General features: G+C 47.7%; 1 protein-coding gene across 1 annotated transcript; it reads left to right on the top strand.

Moving 5' to 3' along the window:
• Nucleotides 1-2,826: 2,826 nt before the first annotated feature.
• On the top strand, nt 2,827-14,743 carry sh3bp5la (SH3-binding domain protein 5-like, a). Its single transcript, XM_072461603.1, has 7 exons — nt 2,827-3,413; nt 4,895-4,957; nt 8,952-9,080; nt 11,632-11,796; nt 11,959-12,132; nt 12,879-13,097; nt 14,461-14,743. Exons 1-7 carry the CDS (start codon nt 3,162-3,164, stop codon nt 14,734-14,736), a joined length of 1,278 nt encoding a protein of 425 aa, XP_072317704.1. The 5' UTR covers nt 2,827-3,161; the 3' UTR covers nt 14,737-14,743.
• The last annotated feature ends 6,538 nt before the right edge of the window (nt 14,744-21,281 follow it).

Genomic DNA, 21,281 nt, shown 5'->3' with positions numbered 1-21,281 from the left:
ATGATTTTCGGCCAGGTAGGAAATGCGAAGGCGCGGCTTGCGGGGGTTGGTGATCTGCGTGTGAGCCCGTCGGTGGCTTTGTCTGCTATAGCTCCGTGGAAGTTTGTCCCGGCTCCTGTTGATGTTAGCTTGCATGGCAAGCTTAGAGGAGTCGCTGGGAGGGCACCGCAGTTTGCCGTTCAAGCGCTCATCGATAAGCACTCAGGTGATGTGTTTATTTATACCGACGGGTCTAGGGATCCTGAGAGTGGGCGTACTGGCGCCGCTTATTTTGTGCCTGACCTGGGGCTGGCGGTCAAGAAGAGGTTGACAGATCGCCTTTCTGTTTTCACGTCGGAACTTATAGCGATACGGTTGGCGTTGGAATGGGCGGAATCTGCTTTGCAGTGTTGCGGCATTGTGGTGGCCTCTGACAGCCTTTCTGCATTGCAAAGCATTAAATCTGGGAAATCGGATTGCAGACAGGATGTGTTGAATGGCATCTTCTGTCTGATGCTCTCCCTGTCCAGGAAGGATGTGAGGGTTTCCTTCATTTGGGTCCCTGCGCATGTGGGGGTGGATGGTAACGAAATGGCTGATGCACTGGCTAAACGTTCCCTTCGGCGGCCATCAATTGATGTGGCGGTTGAGTTAAGCAAATCTGAAATCAAGCCTGTTATCAAGAGTCATGTGGTCGGCCTTTGGCAGGAATTTTGGAGCCACTGTGTTACTGGACGGCATCTCTATCACATACAGGGTAGTGTGGGTCCTTGCGGGTCTATGGGCAGGAACGCGTGGGAGGAAAGGGCCTTCGCCCGCATGAGGATTGGCCATACTGGACTCAATTGGTCACTAAGTAGGATAGGCAAACATCCGACCGGTCTGTGTGGTCACTGTCGGGTGCCAGAGACTGTCGAGCATGTGCTGATTTGCTGTGAGGCTTATGATAGGGAAAGGGCCGGGTTGGCCTTGTGGTTTCGGAATAATGGGCGGGAGTTCAATCTGCGGAACGTTCTGGCGATCCAGTCACAGGGTTTGTGTCAGGCTGTGGTTGCTTACTTATGTAGCACAGGGCTGGGTAAACGTTTATAGAGGTGGGGGGTGTTGGAGACTGAGCCGAGGATGAGGAGCAAGAGGATGTTCTAACGCGCTTGGACTTCATGGGCCTAGAAACGCCAAAGTGATGGAAGAAGGACTTCTAAGGGATAAAACGACAAAGACGTCCCATGACCTCATGGGCTTTGTAAAACAACAAAGACGTCCCATGATCTCATGGGCTTTGTGCTTCCGGGGCGCCGAACGTCAAGGAGGGCGAGGAGGGTGGGGAGGAGTCTCCCTGGAGTGGAGCCGAGTTCATTCTTTCCGCTTTGATCCCATGGGCTTTGAAAACAATGACACATAAACACAGTGGTACAAGTATATATGTCATATGAATGGGTTCCAAGTGTGGAGCTCATGGGCTTTGTACTTCCCAAAGCACCGACCGTCAAAGAGGGCGAGGAAGGTGAAGAAGAGTCTCCCTGGAATAAAGCCGGTTGGTCTCTGACACAACAACTATTCTAGTCACAAAAACACATCATGACCTCATGGGCTTTGTAACGCCAAAGCAATGGGAGGAGTACTTTTACGGACTACGACAGAGTCTGAGGACTACGAAACGTCTGAGGAATAAAGTCTGGCGGTAATGCAACACTCGGATGCCAACCGCCATAAAACAACAACAACAACAACAACAACAACAACAACTATTCTAGTCACAAAGACATATCATGACCTCATGGGCTTTGTAACACCAAAGCAATGGAAGGAGTACTTTTACGGACTACGACAGAGTCTGAGGACTACGACAAAGTCTGAGGAATAAAGTCTGGCGGTAATGCAACACTTGGATGCCAACCGCCATAAAACAACAACAACAACAACAACAACTACGGCAAAGTCTGAGGAATAAAGTCTGGCGGTAATGCAACACTCGGATGCCAACCGCCATAAAACAACAACAACAACAACAACAACTGATAAGCCCCGCCTCTTCACACTGATGAGCCCCACCTCTTCACACTGATAAGCTCCGCCTCTGCACACTGATAAGCCCCGCCCCAACTGTAAATAATATGATGTACAATTATTGCAAATACGCTGATACTGTGATAAATAATAATGAATAAAAGTGAATAAGAAAGGACATAGCAAAACTGGAGGCGTTCACGCTTTATCCTGCTGGTTTTAAGTTACAAGTCAGAACGGTGGAGGGGCAAGCCTTTCGAGTCTTTTTCCTAGGTTTTTTTAGCGTTAAAATCCCTGTAATTGAAATATTAAATAAAAGCAGGAAGCGACTTTAATAGCAACGTGCAGACCCATCGCCGAAGAGAAAATATTGAAGATTTAAAAAAGTTATAGTAAAATCCAATGTTCTTCTGCAAACAGTTCCTCTAAAAATCCACAAATTGAGATGATCAAATTCCTATTGAGAAACACAAAAATAAGAAATGTATATAGATTATTCCAGACAATTTTTTTGTGATTTTTAGTGTGATTTTGCTGAGTAATAACAGGTCTATTACAGAAGTAGTTAATGTAATATAGTGACATTTAATCAACAGCTAGTTTAAAAATGTGTGCGTTGCTGCTAGAAATCAAACTAGGGCAAAATGTGAATAATAAAGAAAAAATATGTAAAACTTAATTAAGATAATGTAAATGTTATTGACTTGTACGGGAGCCGACGCGGACCATAACCCCGATGCGCGCTCCGTCTCCAACACTCGGCACTTTCTGTTTACTTCAGTCGCAAACATGAGTGAAGAAGTGAGCTAGCCTAGCCCCGGCTAACATGCCCCGGCTACCTCCAAAACATGAAGCATTCCGGGGACACGCACCGACAATATGACCCCAACGGACCCGCGCCGTGATGGACTCTTATCAAACTATCATCCCGTGTATTTATTGCTGAACTTTCCCTCCAGATTTGGACAAATTAGAGCCAAGTTCAGTGTCTATTAGCATGCTAGGCTAGGCTAATCTCGGCGTTTTGGCTCAAATATTAGAATTCCCGGCCCTGGTTTATATTTATTGTTTGCTTTTACTGTTTGTTTTAGTCGTGGCTACGCGGCCGCGGCCTTGGGACACTTTTCCGCTCCGTTTTTGGAGAGTTTTAAGGTAAAAGTCGTGTTCAGGCCCGGATGGAGCCGGGGGACCAGCGTGAGAGCCCCGCCGGGTCAGGGGAGTCCGACCCTGGGGAGTGGAGGGAGGCGAGCCCCGCCGGAGTCCCGGAGGAGGGGAGGAAGAAGGCGACCGCCGCCGGAGGTGACAACTGCGCCGGAGCCTCAACAGGAGCCCGGGTGAACGCGGAGGAGGACGGCGGGCACAAACCCAAGAGTCCCGGGGAGAAAGTGCACAGTCCGTACGAGGAGGAGCTGGACCCGAGGATTCAGGTTTGAGCCCCGCTTTCCCCTCACTCTGCTCGGCTTCAGTGTGCACCTGCCCCCGGTCTCTGGAGGAGAAGGAGGGAAAATCCATCACATTTATAACAAAACAGCATTTAAGTCATTATTAAATTAAGTTGACAACAGTTAAATAATGATGAATATGATGCACTGTAACTACAGTTAAAGTAACTTTTGGCTCTAATTTAATAGTTATTTTATCTTGATTCTTTTCCGTTTTGGTGGCCGCAGTTGTCACCAAACTTCATCTAATTTGATATGAATATTCTTTATGATTAGAGCAGCTATTTTGTTAATGAGTTCAGTTTACAGAAACACATCTGACAAAATGATCTGAGCCCGGTCCAGAGCAGGTCCTGAACCAGATCCATCAATAACATGTTCAGAACCAGCAGAAGCAGCACAGTCCATGTTTGATCATCTCAAACGCTTGTATTGGTAAATGACACACTTAAAAACATGACTTTATAAAGACATTTGGTTCACTCTAAAATCTGAATGTTGTGAATCATTAGAGCTCATTTTTCTGCTGCTGCAAAGATCAATAATCACCAAAGTGTGGTTTGATTCACACCACACTTTGTCCCGTGTCCTCTCGTCTGTCCCGTGTCCTCTCATCTCTGTCCCGTGTCATCTCATCTCTGTCCCATGTCCTCTCGTCTCCGTCCCGTGTCCTCTCGTCTCTGTCCCGTGTCTTCTCGTCTCTCTCCTCTCGTCTCTGTCCTCTTGCTCTGTCCCGTGTCTTCTCGTCTCTCTCCTCTCGTCTCTGTCCTCTTGTCTCTGTCCTCTTGCTCTGTCCCGTGTCTTCTCGTCTCTCTCCTCTCGTCTCTGTCCTCATGTCTCTGTCCTCTTGCTCTGTCCCGTGTCTTCTCGTCTCTCTCGTCTCTGTCCTCTTGTCTCTGTCCTGTGTCTGTCCCGTGTCTTCTCGTCTATCTCCTTTCGTCTCTGTCCTGTGTCTGTCCCGTGTCTTCTCGTCTCTCTCGTCTCTGTCCTCATGTCTCTGTCCTCTTGCTCTGTCCCGTGTCTTCTCGTCTCTCTCGTCTCTGTCCTCTTGTCTCTGTCCTGTGTCTGTCCCGTGTCTTCTCGTCTATCTCCTTTCGTCTCTGTCCTGTGTCTGTCCCGTGTCTTCTCGTCTCTCTCGTCTCTGTCCTCTTGTCTCTGTTCTCTTGCTCTGTCCCGTGTCTTCTCATCTCTCTCCTCTCGTCTCTGTCCTCATGTCTCTGTCCTCTTGCTCTGTCCCGTGTCTTCTCGTCTCTCTCGTCTCTGTCCTCTTGTCTCTGTCCTGTGTCTGTCCCGTGTCTTCTTGTCTCTCTCCTCTCGTCTCTGTCCTCTTGTCTCTGTCCTGTGTCTGTCCCGTGTCTTCTCGTCTCTCTCGTCTCGTCTCTGTCCTCTTGTCTCTGTCCTGTGTCTGTCCTGTGTCCTCTCGTCTCCGTCCCTTGTCTCTAAACCTAAATGTCCTTGTGTCCCAGGACGAGCTGGAGCAGCTGAACGAGGCCAGTGCTGAGATCAACAAATTGGAGCTGCAGCTGGACGTGAGTTTATTTTAGATTTGACGTCACACACTTTGAATTCTTTATAAAGCGCGTGAAACGGGACGAGCACGAGAACTACACTTTCTCTCAAAGCCATTCATCATCATATTCATCATCATATTCATCATCATATTCATCATCATATTCATCATAATAGTCATCCTCATATGCATCATCATCATCATCATAATCATCATCATAGTCATCATATGCATCATCATTCATCATCATCATAATCATCATCATATTCATCTTCATCATAGTCATCATCATATTCATCATCATAGTCATCATCATATTCATCATCATATTCATCATCACAGACATCATCATCATTCATCATCATAGTCATCATCATATTCATAATAGTCATCATATTCATCATTCATCATCATCATAATCATCATAATATTCATCATCATAGTCATCATCATAGTCATCATCATATTCATCATCATAGTCATCATCATAGTCATCATATGCATCATCATTCATCATCATAATCATCATCATAGTCATCATCATAGTCATCATCATAGTCATCATATGCATCATCATTCATCATCATAATCATCATCATAGTCATCATCATATTCATCATCATAGTCATCATCATAGTCATCATATGCATCATCATTCATCATCATAATCATCATCATAGTCATCATCATATTCATCATATGCATCATCATTCATCATCATAATCATCATCATAGTCATCATATTCATCATCATAGTCACCATCATATTCATCATCACATGCATCATCATTCATCATCATTCATCATCATATTCATCATCATATTCGTCATCATATTCATCATAATAGTCATCATATTCATCATACTCATCATTCATCATCATATAAGATAAGATAAGATAAGATAAGATATTCCTTTATTGTTGTTGTTGTTGTTGTTGTTTTATGGCGGTTGGCATCCAAGTGTTGCATTACCGCCAGACTTTATTCCTCAGACTTTGTCGTAGTCCTCAGACTCTGTCGTAGTCCGTAAAAGTACTCCTTCCATTGCTTTGGTGTTACAAAGCCCATGAGGTCATGATATGTCTTTGTGACCGGCTTTATTCCAGGGAGACTCTTCTTCATCTTCCTCTCCTTCTTTGACGTTCGGCGCTTCCACCGTACAGCTTTATTCTTCAGGCTTAATTCTATAGGCTTTAATATGTCCACTGATGTCGCCGTGCGTCTACGAGACTGGGCGAGGACAGGAGACCACCCCCACCCCCATCTCGTCACTCCGATCACTCTGACTCCCCACAAGCAGACCCCCATCACTCCGACTCCCATTTAGCGCCTTTAGCCTGCTTTCCATATCTGCCCAATCAAGCTCCTTTGTTCCAAGGAATCTCCCTGCAGCTTTAGCAATGATCCTGATCCTTTCAGTTCTGCTTTGAGTCTGAGCAGCACAGTTTACAACATCCACCATAAAGAGTACAAAATCCTCTCTATCCACAACCAGGGTATTCTCATTAATTCTGGAACCTGCACACTTGGGACCTCCACTCTTGAAACCTTCACACTTCTTGGGAGCCACGCTGGCCTCTCTCATTTCGCCCTGGCTGGGAGCAGCGCTGGCTCCTCTCTCTGTATTTACTCTAAACTCGTTACTTGAAACTTTCTTGACTGCATCTGCATAGGATATACCTTGAGAGACCTTTATTTTCTGCACCTCAGCAGCTTTTTTGCTAAACCTGCATCCCCCGTAGGCAGAGCTATGTTCTTCCCCACAGTTACAGCACTTCAGTTTTGCACCCACGTCACACTTCCCATACTCATGATCTCCTGCACATTTACCACACCTTTGCCTCCCTCTACAGACCGCTGCAATATGCCCAAAGCGCTGGCACTTAAAGCAACGCAGGGGCGGCGGAACATATGGCCTGACGCTATAGCACATGTACCCAATGAACACCTTACTAGGCAGGCATCTCCCTTCAAGTGTTACCATTACCGACAAGCTGTCACATCTTACCCCAGACCGGGTCACCTTCAAACGCCTAGCGTCCACCACCGTAACTCCCGTCAAATTCTCCTTAACTTCATCCACAGACGTCGCCGTAGGGACACCTACGATAACTCCTCTGACCGTGTTTCTTTCAGCACCAGACACAAGAATGTCCTTTCCACCCAGACGTTTAGTTCCAATCGCCTTCCGTTGCTGAGCCGCGTCCTTGCACACGACCAGCAGCGAGCCATCTCTAAGGACACTCGCACTCTTGATCACTCCCACAGCTACAGTTAGGCTCTTTGACAATGCCACTGAATTCCACTCCTTAAAGGATGCACTATCCTGTGCAAGCTTTATGATCACCTTACAGTCTCTGCTCTCACCCCGGATATCAATAGCCTCAGCCTCATCCTGCTGCTCATTCCCAGAACCCTCGGACGAGCTAAGGGACTTTTTACGTTTCCGGGCACGTGCAGGCAGAAAAGGCTGCTCCTCCACGCCGTCCAGAACGTCTTCCATCCCCGATCCACTCTCCTCCGCCATCTCCCGTCTCTCCAGACCGGGTGTTGAGCAAGGTCTCCTCACAGTTTTGTACAATAATGGCGGTTGGCATCCAAGTGTTTATTCCTCAGACTTTGTCGTAGTCCTCAGACTCTGTCGTAGTCCGTAAAAGTACCGCCAGACTTTATATTCCTTTATTGTCCCACATGGGGAAATTTCATTGGTGCAACGCAGGTAGATACAGAGGTAGATACAGAAGAACAGATCACTTATAGGAAGTCTGAAAACACTTTCAGTAGAAGATCTCCTATAAATAAATAAAAACTCCCATAGACAAATAAATAAATAACTACATAAATACCATTGCATGTGATCACGACAGTAATTGCACATGAATATGTGTCACGACAGCACATAGATTGCACATGAATTCCAACAGCAATTGCACATATGACAGAATTGCACATCAGTATTAGGTTAGGTCAGTATTGCGACGGGATAACGTGGCGATCTCCGGGTAAGACGACTGTTCTCCGCAGTTTCATGAGTTCCTCCTTTGTGGAAACGCGGTACGGCGCCGGCCGGGGGGCGGGGCCGGAGCCGGGGGGCGGGGCCGGAGCCGGGGGGCGGGGCCGGAGCAGGGGGGCGGGGCCGGAGCCGGGGGGCGGGGCCGGAGCCGGGGGACTCAGAGCCAAGACACATCGCAACGACACAACGAAAACACTCAATCCAGCCGAATAAAGTCAAAACACGTTAATTTAAAGCGATTCCAGTGCGTGTCCCGATCGTTCGTGAAGTTCCTCTTTCATATAAACGTGTATATAAACGTGTATATAAACGTGTACCGACGACACGCCGTACTTTAGCGCGGCCGGAGGGCGCGGGGGGGGGGGGGGGGGGGGGGCTGGTGGGCTCGCTCGGAGCTAGCTCACGTCACAACAACACAACGAACGCAACGAAAAACGCTCAAATCCAGCCGAAAAGTCAAAAACAGTTGAATTAAAAAACTATTCCAGCGCGTGTCCCTATCGTACAGTAAAATAGAAAAAATATACTAACTATATTTACAAAATATAGGAGATAAAGCACAATAAGTGTGAGAAAGAAGAGAGAGCGTTTACACCGGGCTGCCAGCTGTACCAGCGCCTTATGACGTCATAATCATCATCATATTCATCATCATATTCATCATAATAGTCATCATATTCATCATCATAGTCATCATAATAGTCATCATATTCATCATCATAGTCATCATCATATTCATCATCATAGTCATCGTCATAATCATCATCACAGTCATCATCATCATTCATCATCATCATATTGAATGGACGAATTGTTGGACGAATGAGGCATTACACCCACATGTTTACAGACTTTAGTGTCATCGTGAGTGTGACGTGTCGGTTTGTCTCTAATAAAGTGTGTGTCTGTCTGTGTCTGTGTCTGTGTCTGTGTCTGTGTCTGTGTCTGTGTCTGTGTCTGTGTCTGTGTCTGTGTCTGTGTCTGTGTGTTTCCTCCAGGACGCGCGGTCCAACTACAGGAAGATCCTCACAGAGTCGGCTCGGAAGCTCAACGCTCAGAGCTCTCAGCTGGGAGCGTGCATCGAGAAGGCGCGGCCGTATTATGAGGCCCGCCGGCTCGCCAAGGAGGTACGAGAGGAGGAGCAGGAGATTTATGGTCAGATTGTGGACATGCTTAGGGATCATCTCAAAATGGGTTGAAACTGAAAAGACATAATATTTTTCGTCTTGGGGGGTTGAACCTACATTTCATCTTTTTGTTGCTTTGAAGCTTCAATACATCGTTGTGGCAGTTTTGAAATGGTAAAAAACTATCAGCAACGAGCATTAGGCCAACATTAGGCGGCGGGTGCGTACGGGGAGCACGGCGCGCCGTGGCAAGCGCGCGGAGCAGGGCAGAAAAGTTGGAAAAGCTTTTTTGCGGCAAGACGCGGCGCAGCAAATGATCAAGAGATTTGGCTCTAGTCACGTGCTACGCACTGAAGGACCAACATGAGATTTCGGCCAATCACAGAAGACGTGAGATTCTCACTGAGACAAAAGCGTGTGTTCGGTTTCTGTCATTCTGACATGTCTAAGGTCTAGACTCAGGCAAATTGACAATTACCGTATTTTCCGCACTATAAAGCGCACGTAAAAGTCTTCAAAAGCCGTCCGTGTGCTTAATAGTCCGGTGCGTTTAATATATGGTTTATTTCTGGTTGTGCTTACTGACCGCGAAGATATTTTGTGTGGTACACGGTGTATAAAGAAGATTTGGGACACGAGACGCCGATGCGCGACTATATTTACAGTACTCCAGAACCGGAAGTCCCAACAACATATGTGCAAAGCATTCTGGGAACAGTAGTCTACCTGCACGCGGCCCACGCGACACTTTGTCAAAACGTAAACAACATTTTCAGTCAGGCACAACGCAGACACCTACTGGTAAATGAAGGACCTCAACATGGCTGCTGCCAAGGGACCATTATATTATGCGCTTACGGGCTAAACTATCTGTCAACTGTGGGAATCAAAAGGCCGGAATCATCACTGAACTGCCGCGTGGCTCCGAGATGCGGGATCACATGACCAAAGAGTTTTAGCACAGAGCACTATCGGCGCTTTGGCTGCTTTTACCATTATGCGCCCCAGCAGACATTAAACCGGGACACAGGACGTAAACAATCGGGACTGTCCCAGGTAAATCGGGACGTCTGGTCATAGCTGTGCGGGATGTACTTCAGCTGCATTTGAAGGATTTGATGACGAGGAATGAACTGAAAAAGTGAGTGTATTGTGTTGTATTTTACGTGTTGCAACTGAACGAGGCTGGGAGTTGTTGTGGATATGCTAACGTGTTTGTTAGCGATAGCAGAGTGTGTTTTGACGTTGAACAATGTTGATCTGAATGAGTTAAACGCGTTTCATAAAGCTCAACTGACTGACTCATCCGTCTGTTTTGTTTATCTTATGCGCTTTATGTATGGACCAGTACACATGGTACACATGGTACACATGGTACACAGATAGCTGATGGTGCGCTTAATAATCCGGTGCGCCTTTTCGTGCGCAAAATACGGTACAGGTTTTGACAAGAAACATTAGTTTCTCACTCTCTCATCCTCTTGAGACTCTCAATGTGGTCATCTCACAGTTTGGGTTGAATGGGATGTGACGTAGGGCCCCTAGGGCCCGTGGACCATGTGGATTGAGTAAACAAACATGTGCGACAGGTGACATAATACAGAGAGTTCATAACTTCTACTGATAAACATACCAAAGGATGTTCAGGGATGTTCACTAGAGGTGAGCAGGGTCTATCAAGCTACTGTTGTTTTATCAACGCGGAAAATGTTTTGTGAAGCCAGACATTTTTTGTCTGTCTTTTGAGGGGGAGGGGCTCCAGAGAGAGACGAAAAATATTACGTCTTTTAAGCTTCGACCTATTTTGAGATGATCCCTTAGTTTCCAGTGCTCTTCTCACACTAGTGATGACATGTTCAGACTAATTACTCCTAATTACTCCCTGCTGAACGTCGCCAATGTTGCTTCCATTTAAATTTGGCTTCCTGATTACGAACGCGCTTGTGAAAATAAAAATTATACAAATGCAGTCGGAAACAACACAAACCTTTGTGCGTGTTCTCTTCATGATCTTTAAAACGAGCCTGCGTGTGCGTCTGCCTGTGTGCGTCTGCCTGTGTGCGTCTGCCTGTGTGCGTCTGCCTGTGTGCGTCTGCCTGTGTGCGTGTGCCTGTGTGCGTCTGCGTGTGTGTGCGTCTGCGTGTGTGTGCGTCTGCCTGTGTGCGTCTGCCTGTGTGCGTCTGCCTGTGTGCGTCTGCCTGTGTGCGTCTGCGTGTGTGTGCCTGTGTGTGTGTGTCTGTGTGCGTGTGCGTCTGCCTGTCTGCGTGTGTGTATCTGCGCGTGTGTTTGCGTGTGTGTTTGCGTGCGTCTGCGTGTGTGTGTGTGTTTGCGTGTGTGTCCGCGTACGTGCGTGTGTGTGTGTATCTGTGTGTCTGCGTGTGTGTATCTGTGTGTGTGTGTATCTGCGTGTGTGTGTGTGTCCGCTTGCGTCTGTGTGTGTGTGTGTCCGCGTGCGTCTGCGTGTGTGTTTGCGTGTGTGTCTGCGTGTGTGTATCTGCGTGTGTGTGTGTGTCCGCGTGCGTGTGTGCGTGCGTGTGTGTGTGTTCCTCAGGCGCAGCAGGAGACACAGAAGGCGGCGCTGCGTTTCGAGCGGGCAGTTTCCATGCACACGGCGGCGCGCGAGATGGTTTATGTGGCCGAGCAGGGACTGATGGCCGACGGCAAGAACACGCTGGACCCGACATGGCAGGAGATGCTCAACCACGCCACGGGGAAGGTACGTGTGTGTGTAACGTGTGTGTGTAACGTGTGTGTAACGTGTGTGTGTGTAATGTGTGTGTGTGTAACGTGTGTGTATTGTGTGTGTGTAATGTGTGTGTAATGTGTGTGTAATGTGTGTGTAACGTGTGCGTAACGTGTGTGTAATGTGTGTGTGCAGGTGAACGAGGCGGAGGAGGAGCGTCTGCGCAGCGAGCGAGAGCACATGAGGGTCACTAAAGCCTGTCAGGACGCCGAGGCCCGAGTCCAGACGCTGCAGAAGTCTCTGAAGAGAGCCATCGTCAAGTCCAAGCCCTACTTTGAACTCAAGGCTCAGTTCAACCACATCCTGGAGGTCAGTCTAACTTCACACCCTAGAGGTCACGTCCTGGAGGTCACGTCCTGGAGGTCACGTCCTGGAGGTCACGTCCTGGAGGTCACGTCCTGGAGGTCAGTCTAACACCACGTCCTGGAGGTCACGTCCTGGAGGTCACGTCCTGGAGGTCACGTCCTGGAGGTCAGTCTAACACCACGTCCTGGAGGTCACGTCCTGGAGGTCACGTCCTGGAGGTCACGTCCTGGAGGTCACGTCCTGGAGGTCAGTCATACACCACGTCCTGGAGGTCACGTCCTGGAGGTCACGTCCTGGAGGTCACGTCCTGGAGGTCACGTCCTGGAGGTCAGTCTAACACCACGTCCTGGAGGTCACGTCCTGGAGGTCACGTCCTGGAGGTCACGTCCTGGAGGTCACGTCCTGGAGGTCACGTCCTGGAGGTCAGTCATACACCACGTCCTGGAGGTCACGTCCTGGAGGTCACGTCCTGGAGGTCACGTCCTGGAGGTCACGTCCTGGAGGTCACGTCCTGGAGGTCAGTCATACACCACGTCCTGGAGGTCACGTCCTGGAGGTCACGTCCTGGAGGTCACGTCCTGGAGGTCACGTCCTGGAGGTCAGTCAAACACCACGTCCTGGAGGTCACGTCCTGGAGGTCACGTCCTGGAGAACTGGGTTAAGCCTGGATTTGAACATCTTCAGGCAGATCTGCTGCTTCCTGAGGCTAAATCGGCTGCAGACTTAACCTCTCCCTCTTCTTTCTGCAGGAACACAAGACGACGGTGCTGCAGCTGGAGGAGACGGTGGCCAAAGTGAAGGCGCGATACTCTGTGACGCTGAGGAACCTGGAGCAGATCAGCGAGGAGATCCACGCTCAGAGAGGCTCCAGAGAGGCCCGTCCCAGCCTGAGGAGTCCTCCTGTGGGAGCAGAGGCCGACAGGGAGAGCGCGGGGAAGGAGCGAGGCGCCTGCGGAGGGACGGACCAGGTACGACAGGGAACGGGCCGTTTGGGCTCACGTCACGACCAGGAGCAAAATGTCATGAATTATGGGTCCCCAGTTTGGTTCAATTCTACACATTTAAAAGGGTTAGTTTTTCTTGCCTGGTGTTGCTGCTGGAGCACGACCCAAACTACAAAAGAGTCTGTCCTCTGGAATAATTTACACGGTCGCACTGTTCAGCGTGAAGCAGATCAGAGCGACACGAGAGAGGAAAGAAAAGACGTAGCGGTGTCATATCACACGCGGGGGGCTGAGCGGAGGGCTGAGCGAGCGGAGGGCTGAGCGAGCGGAGGGCTGAGCGAGCGAAGCGCTGAGCGGGTGGAGGGCTGAGCGGGTGGAGGGCTGAGCGGGCGGAGGGCTGAGCGGGCGGAGGGCTGAGCGGGCGGAGGGCTGAGCGGGCGGAGGGCTGAGCGAGCGGGAGGGCTGAGCGGGCGGAGGGTTGAGCGGAGGTGGAGAGGAGACTAAGTTACACGGCACATTTCTGATGGATCTCACGTGATGATCGCCCTAAAATAACCGACCACAGCCCGATAAATATAAAGCATTTCATGTTTCAGACCGGAGTGAATTCACCAAGTCCACCTATGCATTTATTCAATTATTATTCAACACCATTCAAACAAATGAATTGAAAATTAATAGTGTGAAACTGTAGGAAAAGTAAGGCATTCACACAAAAAAAGAATAAAAAAGACAGATAAAAAGTTGAATGGACGATTTTTTTTGCCCAAATCTGAGTCTTATTTCCTCGTGGCGTGGACGGCCGATTTGTCCTGCCACGTGTCAATCATAAAACTCACCTACCGCTCACCTGCAGCCGCGTGCGGCTCGTCCCCATGAGAGCAGCACGTTTCCCTGTGTCTAAGCGCATTGATCTATCATAATATAGTTCCCTCAGTGTACGGGACAAAATGAAGATGGAGAAAGACTGTTCGAGCTGACTCAGAAGAAGACGGAAATCTACGGGAGACGAGAGATGCGATGCGCTCCGTCACGCTAATAAATAATCGTACTTGTGTGTTGTATCAGTCCAGACGGGGGAGTGGCATGTGCACGGGGGAGTGGCATGTGCACGGGGGAGTGGCATGTGCACGGGGGAGTGGCATGTGCACTTCTGCCTGAGTTCTCAAATCGCCGAAAAATCGTCCATTGCGCCTTTAAGTCCATGTTATGAGTCCCATTTTATCCAATTTATGTTCAATTCCTTAAAGTCCTTAAAGTACAAAGTTCTGAAACCGAGCGCCATGTTTAATATTTAAAACAACTAAAAGGCCCCAAAAAATCACAGAAAATCAAAAGCCTTCCATATTTATGCTTTCTGAATGTCTGGTCCTTCTCTCCGCTCCAGCTGGACGTGGTCACGGCGATGGAGCTGGTGGAGCGCTACAGGGAGCGGGAGCGCGAGCGCTGCGGCTCCGACTCGGTGTCGGTGTTCAGCCTCCAGACCATCGCCTCGGACCTGGAGCGATACGACTCCGTGGACCACCTGGGCGACCTGAGCGACGTGAGCAGCGTGACGGGGGAGGAGCGGGAGGCGGAGCGAGAGACGGAGAGGCGGGACCGAGCCACGGACATACGCAAGCAAGAGTTCAGCAAGACACACCATCGAAGCTTCAGCCTGTGAGGGGGAGGAGAGAGGGGGAGGAGAGAGGGAGAGAGGAGAGAGAGGGGGGAGAGAGGGAGGAGAGGCAGGAGAGAGGGTGGAGGAGAGGGAGGGAGGAGAGAGGGAGAGGGGAGAGGAGAGAGGGAGAGGAGAGAGGGGGAGGAGAGAGGGAGAGAGGAGAGAGAGGGGGGAGAGAGGGAGGAGAGGCAGGAGAGAGGGTGGAGGAGAGGGAGGGAGAGGGGAGAGGAGAGAGGGAGAGGAGAGAGGGGGAGGAGAGAGGGAGAGAGGAGAGAGGAGAGAGGAGAGAGGAGAGAGGGGGAGGAGAGAGGGAGAGGAGAGAGGGAGAAGGGAGAGGAGAGAGGGAGAGGAGAGAGGAGAGAGGGAGAGGGAGAGGAGAGAGGGAGAGGAGAGAGGGGGAGGAGAGAGGGAGAGGAGAGAGGGAGAGGAGAGAGGGAGAGGAGAGAGGGGGAGGAGAGAGGGAGAGGGGAGAGGAGAGAGGGAGAGGAGAGAGGGGGAGGAGAGAGGGGGAGGAGAGAGGGAGGAAAGAGGGGGAGGAAAGAGGGAGAGGAGAGAGGGAGAGGAGAGAGGAGAGAGAGAGGAGAGGGGAGGGGAGGTGGGGCAGAGGGAGAGAGAAAACTAGAGGAGGGAAAGGGAGGACAATAGGGAGAAAGTGGGAGGCGGAAAGGAGGGACAGATGTAGAGGAGGAGAAGCTTAAGCCACGTTTCAACTGGTTCTTTTTAGATGTCGACACGGTCTGAAAGTGTCCCCCGTCTTAAGTGAAGCGTCTGGGTTCGTTTAAATGATCCACAGTGGCCCCTGAGAGGCTCCCGGGGCGGTCTGTCTCGCATCAGCTCCAGGAGGACTTCAGCTCAGGGGGAGGAGCTCCACAGCACAGCCAGATGATTGGACGAGAGAGAACACAAGAGGCAAAAAGCAGAGAAACACTAAAGAATCATTTGTCTCCAAACTCTGACTTGATCTCGTGCTAAAGCGCTGACTATGTGGAGCCTTAGCAACACAAAGCTAGCAAAGTGCGTTAGCAAAACAAAGCTAGCAAAGTGCGTTAGCAACACAAAGCTAGCAAAGCGCGTTAGCAACAGCCGTTTCCTGTTTATGGACGCATTTGTCAAGAGCCACAATCTGATATTTTCGGGTCATAATGCGTCTAACATTAGCATTAGCATTAGCATGACATAAAGAGAGGTTCAAAGGCGGCGTAGAGGCTTTGAGAGAAGTCAAAGAAATGAGGCAAAACTGTTCCTGTGCACGCTAGCTTTAGCCACGCCCCTCACACACACACACACACACACACTGGACTCACTAAACGTCTTTTTGTGACTCGCTCAGATCGACCTCAGGAGTAAAAAGTGAAATTCAGGTACGATTTAGATTTGTTCGGTGTGAGTGACATTTGCTTCTCCCGACGAACGAGTCTGACCCGGGACCAGTCGAAACGTGGCTTTTTAGTCTGCGAACGAAAAGGGAAAAGAGGTCATCAAGAGTTCAGCAAGACGCACGATCAGCGAGAGAGAAGGAACGAGTATAAAGCTCGACTAAAGACGCGTCCGGTGCATCGCTCGGTTGTCGAAAAGCGCTCACGATTCTGAAGATCTCACGAAAACGTTCTCCTTTCTGTTGCTGTTCGGATAAATAATAAAGGAAGAATGTGAAGAGGAGATTTTGGCGCTGAACAACGTCTGGACATAAAACCTCAAACTTCAGGAAGCTAAACCTGCTCAAGGCTGCGACTCCCTCGTGGAAGCACCAGGTGGCGCCGCGACAACAGTAAGACGCTCGCAATCTCCCCGACGCCGATTGTGACGCTTCGTTCCACCGACAAACTGGATTTCTTTGAGCGACGCAGACGTTCAGGATGTTCGACTGGACTTTGAGGGATGGAAATATGAATTTGAGACAGAAAACGTGGAACAAACCGATGTCGTTGCTTCACTTTTCCCCCAAAATGGCGTCGGCCAAAAGTGTTGACCGTCGTTTTTAAAGGTGCACTATGTAACTGAAAAGTCCCATAGTGCACCTTTAAAGTGAGAAACCTGAATGAAAAGCTTATTTTAAACGAGCAGAAACGCTGGCGCGTCGTCGTCTGTGAAGGCGAACGGGCTTTTTAAAAACGCAGAGGAGCGCTTTGATGGGGGGGGGGGGGCGAGCGAGCGCCGGAGGCCAGACTGAAAACCACGACGCGAAAACGAACAAAAGCCATAAAACTTCCGTCGCTAGCTCCGCGAAAAACAAGCAAACTAAGAAAAAAAAGAATCAATTTGCGTCCACGTCTTTTCACGTCACTCGCTGCTGAACCTGCAATGTGAACAAACAAACAAACAAACAAACAAACAAACACGCAATCGCATCATTTCCGACGCAAAACGACGCAAAAACAAGGGCTAAAGCGGTTCATCATCCCAGAATGTACAGCGTGTTAAAGGTGTGTTAAAGGTGGGTTAAAGGTGCATTAAAGGTGCATTAAAGGTGCACTGTGGAACCTCTGTATCTTATCGCTTTGCCTGAAATGTCCCACACTACGGCATTAAACGTGTCCATCCGTCTTGATTCATTTTGAGCTGATTTTTGTTTCAGTCGTCGACGAGTCAAACTGTTATTTCTATTGAACATTGAGACGTTTTAAACAATTTATTTTTTACCAAATAAAGGTTTAAATATGAAGACTGAAGGATTCTGCAGCGAGAGAATATTTACAAATGAAGTGTTTTATGATCTTTGTGTGCGAGACGGCAAGTGTTATTTCATTAATTGTGACGAGACGGTTGTAAAAGAAAATGATCGTAGTCGTATTTTAATGATAATAATGTAATCTACAGAAAACGGACTTTAAAAAGAATTCAGTCACAATATTTACACCTTTATTTGGTTAAAAATGTATTTCAAAAGTCCAAATAATGGTTTGACTCGTCGACTTTAAGATGATGGCGCTGCCGTCGTCTTTCGTGGTCCATCAGTCGATTTAATCGCAGCTCGTCTTTAATCAAAAACCTGCATTCTCTTCTCACTCCGCACATCTGACTCGTTTAATTCCGTACTGCGGAACAATCCCGGCAAAGCTGCGACATCTCCACGGAGACCGACGCTCGACTGACCCGAGAGCAGAGACGTCCCGCAGCGCGCCTTTTTGAAACTGAGCGAAGCGCGACGACACTCAACCCACAACTGTCACTATCATCATTATCATCATTATTATTATTATCATCATGATCATCATCATTATTATTATTATTATTATTATTATCATGATCATCATCATTATCATGATTATTCACTAGTGTATATCATTTCACACGTTAACGGCTTGATTTTGAAAGCTCGTGTGCGTTTGACCAAAACCGTGCCGCGCGGCGTGAAAACGGTACGAAAAACAAAGACGCGCGTAACTGTGTAAATGTTTTAGCTGTAAATATGCAAAGTCGAGCGGACTGAAGGAGGCCGCGTTGTCGTGACGACGCGACGCGGAGCTCGGACGGCGGACCGGGACTGAATCTAAACTCCGCCTCCTCCGTCTGAAACGCCCTCCGACATCGTGAGCTCCGCCCTCGTAATTGAAACTAAAGAGTCATAATTAAAGCTGATCAAACTGACGTAATCATTCGGGAATAAATGACAAAAGTGCTCAGAGTCTTCACTCAAATCTCCACTTTATAAAACGATGTTCAGCGACAACTTAACGATGGGATTAACAATCGTTTAAGTCGTTATAAAAGACCAAAGTTATGAGGCTGATCGAGTCTTAAGTTCATTTGTGGAAGAATTCTGAGTGTTTTTCGAGCGATTCCCTCAGACGCATGCACTGAACGTTTACGCAACTGACAAAATGAAGTGTTTTTTTATTTGGTTTTATTCCCAAACGTGTGTGTACTTTTACCCTCGTTTACAAATGTACGCGGGATTCGTCTCGTGTCTTGAACTCGCCTCGTTCTGTTTGACCTGGAGTGAACGCGGACGACTCGAACGTCTCGGTTTTTGGGGGAAACGGCGGCCTCTTGTGGACGTTGGAGGCATCGCGGCGACTCGCTTCTCGGAGTCTGCGGCGTTTCTCGTTCGCGGAGGCACGAGTTTAGTAAAAGCAGAAAAACTGACGGATTTTAACTTCCATTTTGACTTTTTGTGTGTGAATTTATCTGTTGTAAATACAAATGTCGCCGTTTGTTGAGAAACGTCCAAAAATGTGTAGAAAATGACAGGAAGTGACATCAGATTACAGCCAAGGTTAATTATTCTTAGTTTTTTTTTCTTTTTTTTAATTAAAATGGTCACAAAAAATAAATAAAAAAATTGACAATAGATGATAAGCACATTTCCTAGTGTGATGTCATCATTTACAAACAGGAAGTACAAATATAAAACATAAAAAATGTGCTATTTCGGGACAAAATTTGTCTATTCTTTAGCATTTTTTTCACAATAGTAATTTCTTTCATATTATTTGGTCTTGCGCTAAAAGGAAACGTGCAGCTTCGTCATATTTATGTCGTTTTTTTCCAGTTCTTCAGTGAGAATCGACCTCCTGACCTGGTTTTTGGCGCCGCCCTGGTGTTCGTGTTCACTGTGTTCACTCCAGACGTTTTGCTCTTTTGTAACGATTTCAAACTCGTCTTTTTTTACTCCGTTTGAACAAGGCGTTTGAACAAGGCGTTTGAAGAAGGCGCGGCCGGATGTGACGTTTGCTGTGAACGTGGCTTTTAGCGGTGTAAATAAAGCACACGATCATGTCAAATGTTCCTGAATGTTGCTTTTGTCCCGTGTTTTCCACCGACTTCTTTCTCCCCACATTTTAGCTTAAAATTAAGTACATCAGGAAATTAAAGTGCTTTTGCTTCGTCTGAAATGTTCCACGGTAAGGCATTGTTTATCTCCTTGGCGACAGGAAAGTGTGAAGGCCAAAGTACAGGTCAGGTCTGTGGAGAGGCGAGCATGCTGAAAGTAAAAATGCATGGGTTTCTTTTGTGCAATTGAAAAAGCCTGTAATTAAATACATGAGAGATGGATTGAATAGGTTTAATGCCACACTCTGCAACATTTGGAGGGCAGTAAGTAGAACACACTCCTCCAGAAATGTTACATAATGCTCCTTTACGTTCTGATCGCGCCTAAATCTGTGTCAATCTGCAGACGAGACGAGAGCGTTCAAAACTGTCAAAAACAAACTTAACTGAAAAAAGAACAAACTGAGCTTGGCCCTGGTTTTGGTCCAGGTTTAGTCCTGGTTTAGACCTGGTGTAGTCCTGGTTTAGACCTGGTTTAGTCCTGGTTTAGACCTGGTGTAGTCCTGGTTTAGACCTGGTGTAGTCCTGGTTTAGACCTGGTTTAGACCTGGTTTAGTCCTGGTTTAGTCCTGGTTTAGACCTGGTGTAGTCCTGGTTTAGACCTGGTTTAGACCTGGTTTAGTCCTGGTTTAGTCCTGGTTTAGACCTGGTGTAGTCCTGGTTTAGACCTGGTTTAGACCTGGTTTAGTCCTGGTTTAGTCCTGGTTTAGACCTGGTGTAGTCCTGGTTTAGACCTGGTTTAGACCTGGTTTAGTCCTGGTTTAGTCCTGGTTTAGACCTGGTTTAGTCCTGGTTTAGTCCTGGTTTAGACCTGGTTTAGACCTGGTTTAGTCCTGGTTTAGACCTGGTTTAGACCTGGTTTAGTCCTGGTTTAGTCCTGGTTTAGTCCTGGTGTAGTCCTGGTTTAGACCTGGTTTAGTCCTGGTGTAGTCCTGGTTTAGACCTGGTTTAGACCTGGTTTAGTCCTGGTTTAGACCTGGTTTAGTCCTGGTTTAGACCTGGTTTAGACCTGGTTTAGACCTGGTTTAGTCCTGGTTTAGACCTGGTTTAGACCTGGTTTAGACCTGGTTTAGACCTGGTTTAGACCTGGTTTAGACCTGGTTTAGACCTGGTTTAGACCTGGTTTAGACCTGGTTTAGACCTGGTTTAGACCTGGTTTAGACCATGACCTGAGAGGGTCTTGTGTGTTTTGTTGTGGTGAATGTGTGAGTTCATGTGTGAAGCTTCAGCCTCTGGACACAAGAGAAAAGAGGAACGAGAGAAAGGAAATCACAAGAGGCAATGAATCCTACAAAGTTTATGCATCATTAAAACAAAATTTCATGTATTTCTATTCTCCAAAAAACAAAACTGACAATAAGTTCGTTTTGGCCCAGTTTTGGCTCATTTCCTAGTGTGATGTCATCATTTACAAACAGGAAGTACAATTTTAAACCCAAAAAATTAGCTTACACTAGGATTAAATTGGCAACGTTTTAAATATATTTATCTTATCTCCGTTTTAGTTTAATGACTCGTCCGACTTGTCCGAAGCACTTTGAATAGTGATTATGAAAAAGGCAGAATCTCAGAAATGACACAAAAACATCACCATTACATTCTCAAAACATTTATTTTAGCTGCACGGTCCAAATGATCAAATTATAAGACTTAAAGGAAAATCGAGCCGTCAAAATACATGTTTGAATATTACTTATGCTAAATTACATTTAGATACACACATTATCATTTCTGCTGCACATTCATGTTCTATTGAGTTATCAGCCTTTATAGTT

Source organism: Eucyclogobius newberryi, unplaced genomic scaffold, assembly GCF_026437365.1.
Source record: "Eucyclogobius newberryi isolate DKJ021-1_F unplaced genomic scaffold, fEucNew1.0.hap1 SCAF_3, whole genome shotgun sequence".
Lineage (NCBI taxonomy): Eukaryota > Metazoa > Chordata > Actinopteri > Gobiiformes > Gobiidae > Eucyclogobius > Eucyclogobius newberryi.
This window is presented reverse-complemented; position numbering and strand designations above follow the sequence as displayed.